The following is a 22346-nucleotide window of genomic DNA, read 5'->3' as shown; positions in this document are numbered from 1 at the left end:
GACAGTCATATGATTTTCTATTGTCATTTGTCAATTTGAAATTGTCATAAGAAAAAAAGATAAGAATAATAAACTTAAACTATCTCAGAATATAACCTTATCTTTCTTATTTTTTTCATCTAATATTTATCTACGTGTTAATTGTTACGTGCGATATATCTCAGTTGAGGCGTAGTGCTTAACAGTTCCAGTAGTCTAAACTAGCTTTAAAAATAATGGAGTATTCCTTTCGTTCGATTCGTATTTTAAACCGGCTTTTAAGAAAGCCTGTTAGTATTGCTAATTATAAGTATACGTCGACTGCTCCTGTGAAAGAGGAACTTAATTCTGAGCTTTTAACATCGTTTAATCAAGATATTAAAGCGGGTAAGTGTATATAGTTTCCAAGTCCCTTTGCTAGGAGAATTTTTCTGGTATGTAAAAAATATGGATAAATGCCAGTCTTAGACCGACGTTGAACTTACAGATGTTTCATTTACGTACTCATATTAGATACATTCAAAGGATAAAACATGTACAGTCAGATACCTTCGCAGTGCTCTACTTAGAAAAATTGCCTTCTTTCTTGCTATAAAAATTGTAATTAAGATTTATATGGTTTGTGGTGTGTCTTGGAAGGTAAGAAAGGGCTCGATGGATCATAACATTTGGCTCACATAAATTACTTATTAAGTAATTTTATTCAAGTTGCAAGAAAAGTTAGTAAACTGTTTAGCATCAATTCTATCTATTTCTATCTCCATAGATTAAAAAAAAAAGTTACTTGTACATGAGTGGAAAGACCCAGTATATATTATCGTTTTAATCAATTTTATGATGTAATGAAATTATGTCTGTCTATTGCAAAGACAGATTTGATATGCTATGATAAATGATATCAATAGTAACCTTTTACTTGAAAATGTTTTTGTATTGAAAACCTATATTGAAATTTTTTTATAAGAGAAAGGGTGGAAACAAGTGGTGGGTATATGGTCACCAATTATGCTAGAGTGATTAGAGACCCATTTTCAAAATTAATTTATTCCTCTGCATAACTTCTTGACCCTCAACTTTAGGATTATTCCCAACCGTCACCCCGCTCTGTCCCCATGTGAGAATAAAAAGTTTCATCTGTCCCGCCTTCTAGTATCACTATCACCAATAATGTGGACAGATAGAACCGTTACAAACTAAAATATGTTCCAACCGTCCTCTCGCCTCAAAAGGTGGGACGGATAACCTTTTATTCTCATCGGTCTCCACATGGGGACAGAGCGGGGTGACGGTTGGGACTCAACTTTATTTTGCAACATACAGTCCTAACTGGACTTCCTTAGATCTCAGGGACATTTAGACCACATTAAGAATAAAACAGGTATCCCTAAACTGTTAAATAAACTAAATTATACTTAAAGTCATCTATGTATAGATGTATTAATAATTTCTTCAATTTTTCCAGGTGGTGTAGTACCAGTATTCAGAAGAGCTCTATTATTTCCTAGTCGTATTGCCCTACAAGATGATATTGGAATCTATACATATGCTGGCTTACACCAAGCTGCGTCAGTGCTTAGTGATGAGATTTCTGCACAACTGTGTAAGTATATTGCAATAAATAAAATATAATTATTAATTTATGCCTTTGGAGACTGGTTTCCAAACTAGGGTGCCCTTTTTTTTTGTCAACGGGGAATGCTTTATGTATATACCATATCCTAAGTGGGACACAGTAGTTATGTGGGATTCTCCCCCTATACCCACTAAACCTCTTTGGTCCTTCGAAGCTTAAAGTCAGGGCCATCGGCATGCTTTCACTTTCGACCGCAAAAATTAGGATGCCCTATATGAAGGATCACAAAGCACTCAAAAGTACTATCTATTTATATCTATAATATTATAATATTATAAAGAGGAATCTGTAAGTAACATAGGCTGTTGTATTATTTTTTAATATCACGAAGTCGCTAGCAACAGCTAGTTCAATTATATTTTAATTATTATATCATCATCATCATCATCACCAGCTCACTATACGTCCCCACCAAGGGGCTCGGAGCCTACCCTAATATGGGGTGACTAGGTCATAGTGGCCACGCTGGCCAAGTGCGGGTTGGTTGACTTCACACATATCTTTGAATTTCTTCGCCGATATGTGCAGGTTGCATCACGATGTTTTTCTTCACCGTAAGAACGTCGGGTAAATTATTGTGTTAATGTACATATTAAAATTCGAAAATCACATTGGTACATGGCGGGATTCGAACCCAAGACCTGTAGATTACAAGTCAAGTGATCAAACCACTGAGCCACCGACGCTCCTAATTATTATATATATTCAAAGATATGTGTGAAGTCAACCGACCCGCCTTGGGCCAGCATGGTTGACTATGGCCTAGTCACCCCTTTATTAGGTTAGGCTCCAAACCCTCGGTGGGGATGTGTAGTGATGATGGTGATGAATGAATTATTGTAATTTGTAATAATTGTTACTTGTAACATTTTGTTTACAGTGGGTGAAACTCAGCGCACAATTGCGTACATGTGCAGTAACAACGCGTCACACGTCATCACACAGTGGGCTATATGGATGACAGGGAACATTGGTAAGTAAAAATTATAAATGAATATTTAATATTACTACTTATTGAAGACCAATTTTTGCATGTAGAAATTACATTTAAAATCATCCAAATCTTACTTCCTATTAATATTATAAATGCGAAAGTTTAGATGGATGTTTGTTAGAATTTGTAGCCTAAACAGTTGAACGGATGATGATGTTATTTGGGCTTAGATATAGAGGATAGTCTGGAAGATCAAACAGGCAACATGCTTTTGTTTTTTGCGGACTTTACTTCCATGCGGACAGAGCCACGAGCGATAGCTAGTTAATGTGAAAATACAGTAAACATTTAATTTAAGTTTTGATATGCTTTTTCCAGCTATCCCACTGTCATCAATTCATCCTCCGGATATGCTCAAATACTTCCTAACAGACAGCACCGCTAGCTTAGTGATATGCACACAGGAATACGAGAAACTGTTACGTCCGATTACTCTAGAAGTGTCTACACCTCTTCTAATAGCTGGTAGAGAGAAAGAAGTAACAGCACAACTCTATCAACCTAATACTACTTTTATGAAGCCAAAAATGGAAGAAACGCTAAGTGATGTTGGAAGATCAAACTTTTGGTATGGACAGAATGATGCTATGCTGATTTATACCAGTGGTAAGTGTAAATTTTTATTCAATTAATCATACTAATATTATAAAGATGAAAAGTTTGTTTGTTTGATTGTAATGCAGAGGCTCAAAGACTGGGCCGATTTTAAAAATACTTTCAACTTTAGAAAAGTAATTTATCTGTGAGTAATATAGGCTGTATCTTTTTTTTTCTTTTAATTTCACGGGGAACGAAGTAGCGGGACCGAACTCGCGCTTTGCACATGACAGTACACAATGTACATCTTTGCACATGACAGTACACAATGTAAAACTTTGCACATGACAGTACACAATATACAACTTTGCACATGACAGTACACAATGTACAACTTTGCACATGACAGTACACAATGTACAACTTTGCACCTGATAGTATACAATATACAACTTTGCACGTGACAGTACACAATGTACAACTTTGCACATGACAGTACACAATGAACAACTTTGCACATGACAGTACACAATGTACATCTTTGCACGTGACAGTACACAATGTACAACTTTGCATATGACAGTACACAATGTAAAACTTTGCACATGACAGTACACAATGTACAACTTTGCATATGACAGTACACAATGTACAACTTTGCACATGACAGTATACAATGTACAACTTAACCGTTAAGCTTGCATCTAGTTTTACTAATATTATAAATAATTCAAAAACAACGTCTGTATAAATCTGTTAATTGCGTCAGAGTCGCCATATTATAGATTTATTAGTAAAATATAAACAAATGACTACTGAACTGCTTCGAGTGTGAAAGGCAGTCCACAAATGTGATGTACTATCACTAATTTAAGAAGATTATATAAATTGATTGTATTGTAAACGTATTTGCTATTATCAAGATAATATTGATAATAATAATGTCATTAGTCTTGATAAAAATTGATAAAATATTATGAATGTATATCCAATAGATATTTTTTTTGTTACATCATGGATTTTATTACTATCATATTTTATTATTAAAGCCACCTGTTTGTAATCAATTTATTTAATACTAGCTGTTTTATGCAGTTTCATTGGCATGAAATTATAAAAAGTTTTTTTTATTGTGTTCATTTGTCAAATTCTTAATTGCAAATATCAAAATTAGAACAACAACCATGCTTCCTTAATGTTGGCAGTATGTAGTTTATGGTCCCTTTCCCACATTAAGTTTTTTTTTTCAAATTATGTACCCCCTAATTTTAACATTGTGAAAATATATAGCCTAAAGCGTGTCGTAAGTGTAGGGCTTTTTATTAAAGATAGAATTATTCAAAAATATGCTGTGATTATATTAGTATAGTATATGTATCTAATGTTAAATGTTGCATGGATGTATGGATGTATGGATGTTTATTACATAGTTACTCCTGAACGGTAGAATGGTTCTTAATTGAATTTGTTACATAGATAGATTACAATATGGAATATGAAAAATGATACTACTTTTTTTTTTACTTTTACACGAAGTAAGTCACTGAAAGCTAATGAGTTAGTGGAAATTTCTTCCAGGTACGACCAGTAAACCTAAAGGCGTGGTGTGGACACATAATATGCTCAGTACGCAAATAGCGGCACTGCAAAGCGCGTGGCAGTACTCAGCTAATGATGTTGTTCTACATACGCTGCCCTTACACCATATACATGGACAACTGAATTCCTTGAATGCCTCATTAGCCGCTGGAGCACGGTAAATCTTACTAATATTATAAATGCGAAAGTTTACATGGATGGATGTTTGTTAGTTTGTAGCCTAAACGGCTGAACGGATCTCGATGAAATTTAGCATAGATGTAGAGGATAGTCTGGAAGAATACATAGACTACTCACTTTTGTTTTTTTTTTTATACCACGCGGACAAAGTCGAGGGCGAAAGCTAGTGTTTGTATATTTTGTGTTTCAATATTTCAAATTTGATCCGAGAAAAGTACTATTTCTTTATCTTGGCAAAAAGAAAATATAATTGAAATTAAAATTGATATGTCAATTTCTAAAACGATCAAATAATGTTACATTCTTAAGAGAACCTTTGACTAAACTATCGCAAAACTGTTTAGTCTCGCTTTGATTCTTATGATCTTATATGGAAATGCAGACTACTCGATTTTTAGAAACAATCGACAATCGCACAACCGTTTTGCGATAATTAACCAAATTTAATATCACACGAGTTACAATCTTAAGGTTCTGTCACCAAATTGTAAATTGTCTGATAATCGAACGTGTAAAAAATGTGATGGAAATATCGGATTTTGTTCCCATATCTGTCATTTTTAGGCTATCTGAGCCTAACAGCCAGTTGTGGGATAAACCCGAAAAGTCACGTAACATTTTATAACGAACTTTTTAGCATACGCATGCTCTCTTCGTTCGTATCGCACGCTGTGTGGTCTCGCTTACTCGGTATGGGAGAGAGAGAGGAGGCGAAGGTGTCGGTGTTCCACGGAGTACCCGCGATGTATTCCCGCCTCGTCGCGGACTATGACACGATGTTCGCTGACAGCAAGATGGCGGAATATGTACGAAGTACGCTGTCTAGTAAGATGCGGTTGATGTGTGCGGGCTCCGCGCCATTACCTGATAAATTGTTTAGAAAATGGGAGGAGGTGAGTTTTTCTCTGTTTGTTGTTTCTGTTATTTCTATTAAAACAATCGTATACTGTATTTCCAATTCCATAACTTTAGTTTAAAAAAAAATCTTTTTTGTTATTATTATGAGTGTGTTCAGAATGTAATTATAAATAAGAGGACATCATATAGTAGTGAGGAGGGAGCTTTATGTACAGTCGTGGAAATTGTCAGTGACCCATTTACAGATAGAGATAATCATAGAGTTGTGTAAACGACGGGACAATAACAAAAAAGCATTTAGCTGTAGACCCCTGACTATTCTTTTTATATTTTCATTTCATACAGAATATTTAAAAATTTGATTTGTTTATTGTACAAACTCCTAGGTTTTAGTGTCATGCACTGAAAGATTCCCCGATTGTACTTCTATCAGTGATCATAACTTTGTTAGTTTTAAGTAGTGACCGTTTCGTGTAATTCCGTAGATATCAGGTATTCGTTTATTAGAGCGATACGGTATGTCCGAAGTGGGTATGGCTCTTAGCAACCCGTACAGACCAGTGGAGCAGCGCGAGGTGGGCTGCGTGGGCGCGCCGCTGCCCGGCGTCGCTGCTAGGATAGCGACAGTGGATGAACTGAAGCCATTGATTACTGTGGAATCGCCAGTACCTGATAATCAGGTATGTGCAGGAGTTTTGTAGTGTTTTTTTTTATTAAAGCGCTTGACTACTTGACTACTATCCCAACTCTTGAAAGGACCCACGTTATATATGTTTTTGTAGTGTATTTAACGGCTTCATCTATTATAAAGGTAATTGGTATACAGTATATGGACGTTCCGACCCTTATGATCGTTGCTACATGTAAGGGGAGTTAAACTTAAGATGGTATTCGTAGTTTTTTTTATTTTACATTTTTTATTCGTTAGGAGGACAGCTGCTCCTTCCACAACTGACCTTGTAAATGTTGATAAGGTCAAATAGGACATACATTTTAATGTTAAGGCAAGAATACATATGTCCGTAAAATAAAGTAGTCACTGGCATGCCAACTACTGACGCAATGCGTACACATGCCAATAAAATACTCACAGAACAATCGTTCTGGAAATATTTACGGACTTTACTAAATGTTGAGATTCTCTTTATAAAGTTACTAGCTTTCGCCCGCGAATCCTTCCGCGTGAAATAAAAAAAAGGAAATAGCCTGTGTGTTCTCCCACGGTATCTTTTATATCTATGCCAAATTTAGTCGAAATCCGTTTAGTAGTTTAGGGTACAAACAAGAAACATCCATCCATCTTAACTTTCGCACGTATAAAATTAATGTGATTTTCAAAAGAAACAAAGTATTTTGTTATATATTTACATTCTATTTATATTGATTTCCAGATATATTTAGATAAACTAGGATTATCAGGCTCTAAGGAGTTCTTCACGGATAACGAAGGCAATGATTGGAAGCAACCGACGGTTACTGTACACGAGAAGAGTCAGGATAACGAATATCAAGGAGAATTATTATTAAAAGGACCTGCTGTTTTTACCAGGTATGATATAGCTGTAACCCGCGATTCCGTCCGTGTGCAATTAAAAAAAAACAAGCAAGTAGCCTATGTGCTCGAGACTACATCTATGCCAAATTTTATCGAGATCCGTACAGCAGTTTAGGCTACAAACTCTTGTAAACATCCATACATTCAACTATCTAAACTTTCACAATTGTAGTAATAGTAAGATTAGAGCTCGTATGCGTTATATAATAGTATTGCTTTACCGCGCATAATGGCTAGTTCACACTTAGCCAGTACAGTACAGTATTCCAGGCCAGTAGTGGATTCTTCACAATGACGCAGTTTACTGTTTACATTATGCCATTTGAATGCTAGTACAGTTTTGAGCTACTGTCCTACTGTGTAGCCAAGTGTGAACCAAGCTTTAAAGCAGTTTTATTAGTCGTAAGCGTTGTTTTTATTTTCCGTATTCCAGATATTGGAACAGATTGCCACAATTAAATGCATCTGATTTCACAAAGGACGGTTGGTTTAGAACTGGAGACACCGCGTTGTATTCATCAGGTCGTTTTAAAATCCTCGGCCGTACATCTGTAGATATAATAAAGACGAGTGGGTACAAAGTTAGTGCGTTACAAGTGGAGTCGGCAGTGTTAGAACATCCTAATGTCGTCGATGTTGCGGTGTTGGGGGTACAACATGATACTTACGGTGAAATAAGTAAGTATTTGTGATTTTTGTGCATGACTTGACTTTGACCGCGACTCCGTCTGTACGAAATTATAAAAAAATGTTAGTGGTATATGTGTTCTTACAGACTATACTCTACATTTATGCTAAACTAGCTTTCGCGCGAGATTCCGTCCGCGTTGAGTTAAAAAAAAATAAGTAGCCCTTGTGTTCTTCCATGCTCTACATCTATGCCAAATTTCATCCAGATTCGTTAAGCCGTTTTTTTTTTGCGAAAATTTTATGCGAAGTTGTTTTTTTTTGTAATGAAATATTAAAAACCGTACTTTTTACTTGCAGTAACCGCAGTAGTAGTTTCTAAAGATAATGCGAAGTTAACATTGAAAGATATAAAAGATGTGGCGGGAAAGAAACTGCCGCCATATTCGTTGCCAAGGAAACTGTTGCTAGTGGAGGTAATGCCACGAAACGCGATGGGAAAACTAGACAAGAAGGAAATAAGGAAAGTATTCGCTGATAAACTTAATGTTGCAGATAAATAAGGTGAGTTTTTATTCTATACTAGCTTTCGCCCGCGACTCCGTCCGCGCGGAATTAAAAAAAAACTGAGTAGCCTATGTATTCTTCCAGACTATCCTCTACATCTGTGCCAAATTTCAACGAGATCCCTTCAGCCGTTTAGGCTACAAACTCTAACAAACATCCATCCATCTATCTAAACCTTCGCATTTATATTAGTAAGATTGTTTAGTTTCATCCACATATTTTTTTGTTGTTTATAAAACCGTAAACTTATTTTTTACAAAATTCCTCTATCTATACATATAATAAAATTGGAGTGTCTGTAATATCAAAAGAAAAATACCAGATTTCAGGCAGATGGTGTATTTGCTTTGCTGATAACTAAAATTGCATTTAAAAAATGTCTGTCTGTCTGTCCGCAAGTCGCGTTTGCGAAATGGCTGGACCGATTTCGACTGGACTTTCACTGAAGGCTAGCTGACAGACGGACATATAGGCTACTTTTTATCTTAATATTGTCTGCACGAAGTCGCGGGCAACAGCTAGTTTGAATAATCTTACTAATATTATAAATGCGAAAGTTTCGATGAATGGATGGACGGATGGATGGATGTTTGTTAGCGTTTGTAGCCTAAACGGCTGAACCGATCTCTATGAAATTTGTCACTGGTTTAGAGCATAGTCTGGAAGAACACATAGGCTACTTTTTATCCCGGGAATAGTTACGGTTCCCGTGGGATTCATTAATTTAGTTTTTTAATGTTCACTCGATCGTTCTGCAACGGTTCAACATATCGTATTGAAATTTGGCACAGATATAAAATAAAGTGTGGAGTACACATGGGATAAGCTTCATCCCCGAGAAAAGTCCGGTTCCCGAGGGATACGTAACTTTTTGTAATTTATATAGTTTGTATGTTTTCTAATACTACGCGGACGAAGTCGCGGGCAACAGCTCGTCCTACATAACTAAGTAGTGTATGTTTACCCTTTATTATATTAGTATAGATATAAAGGTTTAGTGTAGTTTTTTTTTTCAGTTTTTTGACTGGAGTTCCTGTATTGTATATAATGTTATAAATGAAGTAAGTTTTTTTCATCTTTAAAAACAAAACTAGCTACATATAAAGTTTTAAATATGTTTTATAAATGTTACTAGTTCTGTTTCAAATTGATTTTAAAGTTTTTTTTGTTTACGGTTTTAATGTTACCGATTCATGTATTATATGAGATGCATTTAAAAAAGTATTTATTAAATGATATATATGTATAAATTTATATTACTTTATTTAGATAAAAATAACGATAAAAAAAATATAAAAATATGTAAGAAAATGAACTATTTTAAATGTATATACTGATTTTATTATTGTTTTTTTTTTGTGCAATGTGTTATGTTTTCATGAATATACAATTCAGTTTTTTTTAATGTTAAATACAGACGGACAAAATAATACTGGCCATTAGATCAAAGCTACAATTATTTTTATATAAAAAAATCAATATTTACGGCAGAAAGGTAGAATAAGACACAAATATTACCCTCTTTGTCACTATCGAAATTTTAAAATAATCATAGTCGAATTATTACTTTCAAATATAGTGATACAAATAAGTTATAGAGCTGGCATTTTAAATATTTTCTACTTATCTATTTATTTAAGGAATTTGAAAGCAAATGCTTTAGTTTGATTTTTTTTTTAAATAAACATACCAGACTTATTAAGCAAAATACTATTTCGGTAGATAAATTTAAAAAAAAATACTAAATCCGAACATTTTCTAGTTGTCTAACTATTTAAGATGTTCAAAAGCAAATAATCCAGTTTGATTTTTTTAATTTTTCAAACTAGCCACAGACTTATTAATAAAATACAATTCGTATGATAATTAAAAAAAATACTAAATGCGGTTTTGTTTCGTATTGTCCTGTCTCATACTTTAGTGATCTATCAGTCGACAGACACAAATACCTAGTCAATTATAATATAAAAAGTCATTTAATAGAGAAAAAAAGGTTTCTTTTTCATGTTATTAAACAATAACAATTTGAAAAAGAGACTTTCTGAGTAAATCTTTTAACTTTTAATTGATCAAAGTAAAAACTCACACTCTATAGTTTATTTTGTTTTAATTTTAAACGATAGTCTATTGTTTTCAAGTGTTTTCTTTATTTATTCCTTGACTGATTATAATTATGTAATTTGTTAAAAATAAAATAAAAAACATACTTATATCGTTTTATTAACAATCTTTACTCACTACAATATCTTATCCTACTTATTACTTATGTTACTAGGTTTTGTTCGCGACTTCGTGCGTGAAATTAAAATAAATTAGTAAGTAGCCTGAGTTATTCCAGATTATATTTCAATCGTTTAGAAGTTACCTTCTAAAAACATCCATTTATAGAAATTTTCTCATTTATGACTTTTAGGGCCTGTCTTGTAAAGTGTGACGTCATTTTTAAGCTATCTGAGCCTCTATCAGTCAGTAGTAGGATAAGCCCTCAGAAAGATAAATGCAAAAGGTTAGATGGATGTTTTTAGTGGATAACTTTAAATAATAGGATTTCTTAAAAGTTGGCATAGATATAAATTATTGCCTGGAAAAGTTTAGAGGCTACTTAAGTTTTTTTTTTAATTATGTATGCACGAAGTATTTCTTATTTTAGTAAGAAACATACAAGAACACATAAATAACATACAATTTCATGTTGTTACATAAAAAATGTATTGCACTTACAAAATAACTAAATATTATGACACCCGTTAACGATTTTTAACTTTTTTTTATAATCTTCATAATGTTTATCTCATAATTTAAGAAAAAAGTAATCAATCACATTCGTTATTGAACTGTTACCCCAATATATGCAAAACCGTAGAACTATAAGACCGTGACTTTATTCTATTATATTGTCATCTCATTCGCTCTTAGAATATAAACAGAGATAGCAATAATTGGATACAAGTGCACATTTAACAAATTCATTGTACAACTTTACTACAGTCAGAATTGATACTAGGGTTATAAAATCTATGTAGTATCTTGTATAAAGCTTCTTGCGGCTGCGGTCGCATTTAGCAAACACGGCGGCGAGAAAGTTGCCGACGATATCGCGTCTGACCAACTTGAATACGTCGCTACGACGGTCGCTGTCATCCCTAATAACATAACTAAAGATGCTAATAAAACGTCATACCATTTTACATTATATTCATCAACATACGAACGATATATTTCCTCGTAACTACCAAATGTTTGATATTTATGTGGTAAAGATTCTGTAGAAACGAGCGGCAATTTTGACAGATCGACGCCATCTTGTAAACGTTCACGTTCGGAAACCGATGTTTTAGGTTTGTAACTCATTGAGAATTCTTGTTTTATGTTTATCGATTTAAGATAACATAATTTAAGAAAGAATAACGGAGGGAAGATAAACATTAAAGGACCGGTTAAAGTTGAACCCACGAGACCCATTACTAAATCAAATCTGGGTACAGATTCTCCTAAGAATACCGCTAAAGCGACAATACTGGACCGCATCAGACATCTTTGTATGCAGAAATCTGAAAAAAAAAAACAATTATTTTACAATAACAGTTTAAAAACAAAACCGATTATTCTTTAAAGAAATGTGATTACTTCTTGGTATTTTGAGCAAGTCTTCTAGATGTTGGAACAAGGCAGAATTTCCGACTGCGCTCGACAGACACAGTTGTAGAGTGACCAATAGAGCGACAATGTAAAGGGTAATCGATGGAGGAATACCTGCAAAATTAATTATAATAAAGTACTTCTTCACATTATTTAATATTTTTTTAAAGAAAGAAGAGAGAGAAACATCATAAAAATGTTATGGGCGATCCGCTCCATTTCTTTTTATATCTTTTTCTGTAGTATCTATACCCTTCCCTTCGAATTAATGTTAAGTCTAGTAATAATGTAAAGGATTTTTTAAATCGGTTTCGTAATTTCGGAACCTATTCTATGCAAAGAATAAAATCTTCCCTATTTATAGCTTTATTAAATTATACAGTTGTCCTGTAATAATAATTTTAACTTACTTACCCTGCAATATGTTACTTTCGACGTTATCTCCATACCGATTAGCGGCGAGGAGTGTGGTGATAAGAAAGACCAGTCCTGTAGCGAGGAATGCTGCGAGAACGGCCGAATTGATGCGCCGACTATCCTTCATGTCCACCTGCAGTGTTAACAGCATCGGGTGGATGTCGAACTGAAATAAATCAGTAGAATACAGTACAAACATTGAAGCAATATAACAGAATACAGTATAAATAAGTTGTACTTTATGTTAGGACGGGATGCCAGTAGCTGGCACTCTTTCAAGTAAGTTGTACGATCCAACTACTCCCATGTGCTAACGGTAAGCATGCCAGTACCTGGCATAGAAGTCGCTAGAACGATATTTGATTTTGTGACGGATTATTACCAACCATCACCTTGCTCTGTCCCCACGTAGAGACAGATGAGTGTGGAAAGTTTCATCCGTCCCACCTTTTACGACTAGGGGGCGGTTGGTATTTATTTTATTTCATAACGGTTCCATCTCTCACCTTATTAGTGATAGTGGGACTAAAATATGGGACGGATGAAACTTTTTATGCTCACGTGGGGACAGAGCGGGGTGACGGTTGGGAATAATCCTTTGTGACAAGGTACAAAGCTTGATATTGAAATCTCGTGAACAGTTTACTGACATTCCCCCAGAATCTGGCACGTTCAAGAAATTGACATGCTAGATACTACTCCGTTTCCACTATCACTACCACAACCAAGAAAATCATCATCATCCACTTGCCCTTATCCCTTACGAAGGGTCGGCACAGTATGTGCTGCTCTTCCATACATCTCTATAAGCCTCTATAGAGATGTATTCTCTATAAGCCATATATCTCAAGAAAAGTAAGTAATAAATGTAACATTACCTGAAAGGCTATAATCCCGTAAGCGGTGAGGAAGTCTCTAACATCAGGAGAGTAGTCGAGCACTCCTCCCAAACTGGACGGAGACTCGTCATCCGTCAGTATGCAGTACCATGTGGCGAAAGCTACGGTGCCCACGATGCATACGGATGTCAACGCTAATGACCTGGAAATAAGATTATTTTAGGATACGTGATTTATAAGTATTAGTTTGAAAGAAAAAAATACTATTTTTGTTTATATTTGTACGGACAAAAGCTAGTCATGTCACAGAACATGATCTGGAATTTTTTTAAAGAACACGACTTCATATTAAAAATAACGCCATCTATTGTCAAGAAAAATCATGTCTATTTAAACATGTATGTTCCGTACTTCATATCCTTTGGTGAGCCGAGCCACATGATAGGGCAGAGTAGTAGACCGATGACGACCATCCACACGCAGTACGTGACGCCCACACTGCCGCCAGATATCTTCCACCAGAACAACTGAAGGCTTTGAGATGCTACAAACATAAAAAAAGCAATCGGTCGGACCGCATCAAATGCAAATTAGTCACTACATTGATATTAACTTACCGAATATAAAATTAGGTACAGCTGCACCAAAAACAGTAGCATCTATGAAAAACGTTACCAATCTTCTAGCATTATCGCCAAATGCTAATTCAGCAACCGCCGCGTATGGAAATCTGAAATATAATTTAATCAAAATAGATGGCGCTGTTTCAAATAAATCAAGAATAGATGGCGCTGACATCGAAACGCTAATATTTAATTTAAGGAATAATCCAATTAAAACATAATAGATACCTGCTTTTGTCTCGTATGTTCGGCGACAATTCATACGCCAACAGCCAACTCTTGCCGAGTAGAACTGCTGTGTACAGTTGCAACGAAAATACTGCTAGCACTAATGGTATGCCGTATAGACCTAGAAAAATAAAGCAAATTTTGAATAGACCTGCTTAAACATCAAATCTATACTAATTTTTATCTTTACTAATAATATAAATAAGGAAGATTTGTATTTTTGTATGTATTGAAATAACTCAAAAAGTACTGGACCGATTTTAAATATATTTTCACGATTAAAAAGCTAATTTATCATTGAGTGACATAGGCTATATTTATTAATTCCCGCGGACGAAGTACCGAGCAACAGCTAGTTAAGAATACAAGTGTGAGTGCAAAGTTCTGCATAGTGGTTTCTGAAATATTATTACGACATATTTATGTCGCTGACTGTACTTATATCAATGAAGCAGTATCATATTACAAACCACAAGCTATAACGCTCTTAGGCAGCGCGACGACCGGGAACACTCCAAACAGATCCACGATACATAACATTGTGAATAACACGCTCAAACCGCCGCTCGTCTCTCCAGCAGTATACTGCCCGCGGTGGATCGTGGGCCGAACGCCAGCGGCGCCGGATCCACGCATCGAGTCGAATAAACGAAGGATCTTCATCTTCATTGCTGGAAAAAAAGAGGCAATTTAAACTAAAAAACATACATATTGCATGCTCGAAACAGATTTTAACTGTGGTGGAGCCCGCTTCAACATCTTCACACGAATGGGTCGGCTCGCCCGGTGTAATACCACGACCACACAGAAGACAGGCGTGAAATGGGAGCAATTCTGCGTTTCGTCTGATGAGTGTGGCGGGACATTTTTAGTATAGTCATATTTTTAGCTATAAAGTAAACTAGTTCAGATTTTTTTATTTAGTTGTCCGTCACAGTAGACGCTACCAAATGAAGAGTTAACGCTGCAAACATGGGCGTCGCCAAGAAGGTATCTGTTCCCATCACTAGAAGTATTTAAAGTATATTTTTTTCAAATATTACTGACAGTAGCCCTTCTTTTGGACCTAACTCAGCTATCAACACTTTTTCAATAGTCCTTATTGCTTTGAGTTTAAAGATAAATGGGTTACGACTACTCGCTTAAGAAATAGTTTTGATATATGAAAACTAAAATTGAGAATATTGAAATTCAAAATCAGGTTTTTCAAAATTTTAATATGTGTCCGTGACCGTTTTTTTCCACTATTTCATTATACCATGCTACCATACCAAAAAAATAAAAAGGGCCATCTGCGATTGGTGTCATATTTTTTGAATTTTTAATTTTGAACAATTTCCGTAAACAGTGACCTTGGTTGTAGGTACAGAAAAAAAATAAAGGTCATGAACACACCATCTTTGTCAATAAATTGCTTAGATTACCTACGATATGTTTTAGTAAATTTGCGTTAGTAATTTAAACGTTAATTTAGAATGGAATATAATGACTATTTAAGTTTTGGTGCAAAATAATTTAATTTACAATAAAGCTGCTATTATAATGCTACACAAATAAACAACTAAAAGTGTTATTTTTATATGATAAGACGATAAAAGATGCTTGTAAAGAATACAATAGCGTTTTTATTCAGAAGCCACTGTCATTGTCTTAAACTGTCAAAGAAAGAAATATTTTTGTAACACTTGATTAATTTACTAGGATTTCGTAATATCGATAGAAAACAAAAAGCGAGTGGTATCTACGTAACCTAATTGGATCAAATTACAAACTGTGTACAGTCGTGAAGGAAATGTTAAATTAAAAAAAATAAAAAAAGAGTATTATTTTCTTCGCGATTGTACATCAATGTTCGATAAGATAATATTTGTATATAATATTGTATCTCAATTTTACAAAAGAGTGAAAGAGGTGACATTATATTTGACCATACAGGACACTCGCGATAAAATTACGGGAACTTTACCTACACATGTGTTAACAAACCAGTAAAATGGAACACCAGCTCGCAAGACTGTACGTGCCAGTGTCTTCGTTCAATTTCGTCTTCCTGAATTTGCAGGACCGTAGCTATTACAAAATCGATACGGACGGGAATACACATGCCAATAAAATAGAGTAAGTTAGAAACAAATAAGCCATCTACTGGCATTTGTTAAACCGCCTTAACATAGTGTTTTATATTTAAGAAAGAAAATGAAGGCAGATTAAAATTCTTAACTAAACCCGGAAAAGAATTCACAGAATAGTTGAGCTAGCTTATTAAAGCGTTAGCTTCAGTATTTAACTAAGAAAGAAATCTAATTAGTTCTTTAAATAGGATTTTGCATTTTTGTCCTGATTTGCAAGAAACCGCTTTACAAGTACTTTCCTTACCGTAAATGAATATGGAAGAAAGAAATCGCAATCTGTTTCATTCTTTACTGAATGAACTTTATATCGGCAAAGGATTTTTATTAAAATCTATTAAAAAGATTTTCACTTTATCCGAAAAAACAAAAAAAGTATAAACATTTCTATTTTGTAGTATTAACTTTGAGTTAAAGAATCTTTTTTGTAAAATTCTGTATGAGGTAACATTCATAAAAAATATTAAAAAAACAAAAAGAGAATATAGTAACACTTTAGTTATTTAATCTGTGTTAACAGTGTGAAACAATTTTAATTAAACTGTAAATTTCGATTATCGAAATTCTTTATTATATAAATACAATTTATATTAAAAAAAGTTTCACTTTTCGAAAATAAAGATAACGTAGAAGCAAACAGGTCTTTTTGTTAATCTCAAAAACAATGTTGAAAGAATTCAAAATTCCTTGCAGATTAAAAAAAAACACATTTTGGGTTTCAATATTATTATTGAGAAGTCCAATTAAAACGTTAAGTGAAAGCGAAAGTTGTTTATCACCATTTAAGAAATTTTAAATAATCTCGATTTCTGTTGCCAAGTAGACATACTCATACAAAATAAAATCTGTCCAGTTTGTCAAAAACCTGAATTGTTGAACATGTGAATACATAAACCGGTTTCGTATGGGAATACAATACGCCAAGTTTGGCAAGTATAGTAACATACAAATTTTATGTACGTTCGAAATTTCGTACAAACATACTGCCCGCTCTTTCCTCCTCATGCATTATGCTCACGGGGAGATGTTAGATCTGTTAGTTAGTATATTTCGTAATATATTAAAGATGGAAATATACAAGAAAATATAATATTGGTGATCGAAGAAGAAGGACGCAAGTGAGCTATCATAATCTACGAGTAGTTTTACTTATACAGAGTCAGATAATTTGTAGGTTTAAACAGTAACTAAAGGTTTCAACTGCAGACTGCAGTGGAAATTTTATTAGACAAATATTGTTCAATCTATTTTTCTCAAAGAGAATTTAAGGGATGACATGTGTGCTAAACAACGAGCCGCATAAAGTTTGGATCTTGTAATACAAAACGATTGAGACAAATGGACCGGTTAGTGGTTATATTGTAAAGATATTCCAAGGGAAGTATCAAGTTCGATTAATATGTTAGTTAACGAATATTATGCAATTATCCCTTAAAATGTTTACGTAATTTGGCTTTTGTGGTAATTTCAAATCGATTGTTTTCTAAAGCGTACTTTCGCGTTGTTACTTGAAGCATCCAATCATACTAATATTATAAATGTGACAGTTTAGATAGATGGATGTTTGTTAGAGTTTGTAGCTTAAACGGCTGAACGGTTTTCGATGAAATTTGGTTTGGATGTAGAGGATAGTCTGGAATAACACATAGGCTACTCGTTTTTGTTTTATTTTAATTCCACCCGAGCAGAGTCGCGGTGAAAGCCAGTTGTTTACAATATTTGATGTTTTTTTAAGAATAATCCTCGTTGTATATGGATTCTATTAATTTTCTTGGATACTGGTTGTTATTATTTCATATCCTTTAATAAAAATGAAAATTATTTGACTATCATCTCATATTTTTAAAACAGGTTATTTCTAACAAAATTGTATTTCGAAATAAATTATATAAAAGTCGCGTGTCGCATCGACATCCATAATAAAATGTCTGATAGATTCTCTTATCTATAAACGTGTAATATAATCTATATTCCAATCTGTAGAATGTTTTATCTAGTTTTAGAGTAGACTTTTAATGCATACCTAAATTTTATCTTGGAAAAAACCATCTTTATTTTAAGAAGAGTTTCTTGTATTGTTTATAGACTGTCATGCATTTTAGTATGTCATGCTTGTTTTTGAGGCCAATATCAAATAATAAGCCTAGATTATTGTTTACCTCTTAATAGCAAATCGTTTCAACTACAAATAAGCATTTTGGAAGTCTATGAAGTTTAAAGACAAACAAAAAATCCTTTTTTTTGTTGTTCAAAATTTTACTGGCAAATTTTTGACAAATCGAGGTCATTGACTCTTTATTTGAAACGTAATGTATAAGACTGGCGTTACTTGAATATTTCAAAATTGACGTGGTATCTTGAATGTCGAAAGTGTTTTTCTAATTAGAGTGGTCAATCTACATGCCTTTTAGATCAACCGGTCAAATATTTAAAATCTTGAACAATTTTTCCATAGATAAATGCAAATAAAGGCATTGAGAAAGCTCACGTAATTCGAAACAAAAATTAAATAGTTAACTAGCGGCCTAAGACTTCGTCAGAGTGGAATTAAAAAAAAAATAAGCCTGTATATTTCAAACATCAGCTACCTATTAAAGTCCATTTAAAATCGGGTCAACTATTTCGGAGATTACCGAAAACAAGTCGGCTGGCAGAATGATTTTTTTTTTGTGACTGAATTGCCACTGTTTGCCTTGAAGAGGTATTTACAGATTCACCGGGCTTGAGGTGGCCGAGCGCAGATGGCGCTTAGCCTAAACCTCGTTTATGAGTAACTGAGCTCGAGGGCTCCCTCAGGAGCCTCGGCACGAGCCGTTACTTCGTTATTATTACCGGATTGCAGAATGATGTCTTAACAATTTACGAGTAGTACAGTCCATTATGCGACATCTATTAAGAACATAAGGCGTTTTTTTATCGCTGTTTACTTTTTACAATTAAAAAGTAATTAAATAAGAAAAAAACCTTTATCATAATTACATTTTAAGTAGAAAAAAGTAAATTTTATTTGTTTAAAAAAATTGTAAACTCGAATACTTATAACTCTATTAAGATTATGACTGTTTTTTAATAGCTAATGAATATTTTACCACAAACCTAATTGAAATAATGTCTTCAAATCGAGGTTTTTTTCATAAGATATACATCTGTTTAATTTTTTTTTTAATGTCATAAGGTGGCAAACGAGCAAGCAGCCACCTGAATCCGCCAATATGGCGAAGCGCTGTCCATAGACATTCACAATAGCGGATGCGTTGCCTACCCTTAATCGACGAAGGAGGAGATGCACATAAAGAGGATGTTTCCCGTTTCTGTTCTTTTCTGTCTGTTTTGTTTGATTTGACTTGATTCTGTTTGATTTCTTTTTTCAAAATGTACAATTTCAAAGCATTTTCAATTCAAAAGTCATACAACACTAGAAATATAATTTTTTCAATATTTCACATTAGAGATGTAAAAAAAAGATTTGTTGTAATTCGTTCGACATTGTTATTTTAAGTCCCTATCCCTTTCCACCCTTTTCTTAAGAGGAAAGGATGGAAAGGAAAAGTGGATTTGACGGTGGAGGAGACGCATAGGAAGAGGAAATGTCCTCTTTATGTGCGTCTCCTTCTCCGTCAATTAAGGGTAGGCAACGCATCTTTAATTGCGGATGTTTATGGGCAGCGGTCGTTTTCCATTTCGGTAGATTCATGTGGTCACTTGCTTGTTTGCTTATTATTATGAAAAAAAAATTAAAGCCAGCTACAAACTTTCAGTTCTGATTTTTAACGCAAGAGTTGAAGTATCAGTACTTATCATCTGTTGCGGGTTTTAGACTTAAAACTTGTAAACATATAAAAAAATTACTCTCCCAAGATCTTAATCAGGCAACATGAGGTACAATAAAACACGTTACAATTTGCTAAAATATCCTTTAGTTATGTGACCTTACGTTCCCCTTGTGAATATAGAGCAATGTCCTTTTGTACTGAATACTAATTGGATGTAAGACTGCTAATAATCGGAGATGTAATTGTAAATGATACGAATTGTGCAGATTAATCTACGAGATAAGCAAAAACATGCAAAAATCCCTTTTTTTCGAAATTCTAATGTTTTTTTCTGTCCTAACTCTGTTCGAATTGGATTTAAAAAAGGAACTACTTATCCTATATCGTCAAAGCTATGTTCTAAATTTGTGCCTTCATCGAGATCTGTAAACTCTAACAAATATCCATCCATCCATCTAAACGTTCTGATTTATAATATTAGTATTAGTAAATAGTATGACATCGAATTTGTCCTAACCTGTCATCGTCAGATAATGGTCTAGGGAGTGGAGATGCCGTTGATCAAGCCTCCCCTCCCTTTAGTAGTAATTTTTTTTTCATTCCAACCAGAATACGGAACATGAGGTACCATTACAAATGAACAACTCACAAGTTTTTGAATTATCTATGGAGTCTAGGGATTGGAGGCACATTACACACATTATTTAATCTTTCTACATGTTACTAAGGGACAAAGCTCCCCCCTAGTGTCTATATTACCTGTATTTACAAATTCTAGAGTATTAGGTTACCGATACCATAGATGTGAATCGGAATAGAACCCTTGTTTAGTATTGCAATATAGTATTTCAATTATAAGTAAGTCTTACTAAGATTAAGATACTAAGATTAGTGTTTTAGTTTTTAAAATTTTAAGGTATCAACGCAAAACCGAATGTGTCACTTCACTATTTGGCGAATTACAGTGGCCACTTGCTTATTTATTACCTGTTACTATTAAAAAATACACATTTTATATTTTTTTTGTAAGTGGTAACCTATTGGTCAATTTATAATCAAGTTTTTTTTATTAAAAATAGTATATTCGCTTAATTTTCAGCTCGATGTGAAATGTAACTTCATTTTGTTGTAATTTGTCCAATGTATTTATATTTTAGGTTTTTTTTATAAGCATTAAATCGATTAAAAACTTACCTAAAATAAATCGTAGACTCGTGTTTTAAATTCAGCACTCAACCATAGTAAAAATTTGTTTCAACATAATAAAATTGTTTTTTTTAATTTATGGGTTCTAGCATATTAACTACCCACAGCCACATATTTTAACATTCACAATTTATATTAAAAAGATAATATTAGTATGATGAACTCGGTATTTCGATTTAAAAAAAAACTTTGCAAAAGATTTTTAAGTCTTAAAAAACTAGATACTATAGCTATCAAATAACGTTATCAAATATATAAAGATTTGATGGTGAAGACATGAAAAATATTTTTTTTACAAACAGGTTCTGCCAGCGGACACTACCGAACGCGCCGCGACGGAGACTGACGTAAAAGGACTGACCAATTCTCCATTTACTACAAACATGAATGACCAACAAGCAAGTTATACAATTAAGTACTTAATCATAATTAGAAAACAATCATGTATTAGTTGGTCAATTGAAAAAAATGACATTAATGAACCCACTGTGCAATATCCCTCTAGTTCGCATTAAAAATTTAGTACAGATAATTGATACAAATAGCTTCAACGGTCCAATTTCCCGGCATAGTAAAAATATACCCTATGACGTCATCATACTCAGGTGTCGTTATTTTGTAAGAATTATATCTAATTTTTGAAATTATTGAAAAATAACCACACACAGAAATTAATTTGGTAAAACAAAATGTTAATAACCATCGAAGGTCATTACGTCTATAGACACTTTTAATTTAATATTATAAAGTGTAGAGATTGCGTATGTTTGTAACGAATAAACTCAAAAAGTACTGGAGTTATTAGAAAAAATTACTTGACCAAAATGCTACATTGTCTCTGAGTAGCATTAACTTGACATCATCATTATTCTTACTCCTACTAATATTATAAATGCGAAAGTTTAGATGGATGTTTGTTAGAGTTTGTAGCCTAAACGGCTCAACGGATCTCGATGAAATTTG

General features: G+C 33.7%; 2 protein-coding genes across 3 annotated transcripts; one reads left to right on the top strand and one right to left on the bottom strand.

The window, feature by feature from the left end:
- The first annotated feature begins 42 nt into the window (after positions 1 to 42).
- LOC106102907 (acyl-CoA synthetase family member 3, mitochondrial) lies at positions 43 to 9797 on the top strand. Of its 2 annotated transcripts, XM_013282524.1 has the most exons (11): positions 43 to 366; positions 1442 to 1579; positions 2493 to 2585; positions 2925 to 3212; positions 4722 to 4899; positions 5560 to 5815; positions 6266 to 6460; positions 7172 to 7329; positions 7769 to 8013; positions 8323 to 8526; positions 9546 to 9797. In XM_013282524.1, the coding sequence occupies exons 1-10, from the start codon at positions 216 to 218 to the stop codon at positions 8523 to 8525; spliced, it is 1905 nt and encodes a 634-aa protein (XP_013137978.1). In that variant the 5' UTR covers positions 43 to 215; the 3' UTR covers position 8526; positions 9546 to 9797. The 2 variants fall into 2 exon arrangements, with proteins under 2 accessions (XP_013137978.1, XP_013137979.1); XM_013282525.1 differs by lacking the exon at positions 9546 to 9797 and having other exon boundaries at positions 8323 to 8607.
- Positions 9798 to 11266: 1469 nt separating this feature from the next.
- LOC106102921 (probable sodium-coupled neutral amino acid transporter 6) lies at positions 11267 to 21746 on the bottom strand. Its single transcript, XM_013282541.1, has 9 exons — positions 21372 to 21746; positions 14746 to 14946; positions 14276 to 14396; positions 14042 to 14154; positions 13836 to 13968; positions 13464 to 13626; positions 12583 to 12751; positions 12157 to 12282; positions 11267 to 12080 (listed from the first exon to the last, which is right to left on the bottom strand). Exons 2-9 carry the CDS (start codon positions 14942 to 14944, stop codon positions 11545 to 11547), a joined length of 1560 nt encoding a protein of 519 aa, XP_013137995.1. The 5' UTR covers positions 14945 to 14946; positions 21372 to 21746; the 3' UTR covers positions 11267 to 11544.
- Between the last annotated feature and the right edge of the window lie 600 nt (positions 21747 to 22346).

This window comes from Papilio polytes, unplaced genomic scaffold (genome assembly GCF_000836215.1).
Source record: "Papilio polytes unplaced genomic scaffold, Ppol_1.0 DF823901.1, whole genome shotgun sequence".
Lineage (NCBI taxonomy): Eukaryota > Metazoa > Arthropoda > Insecta > Lepidoptera > Papilionidae > Papilio > Papilio polytes.
Note: the sequence above shows the minus strand (reverse complement) of the source record. Positions and strands in the feature narration are given on the sequence as shown.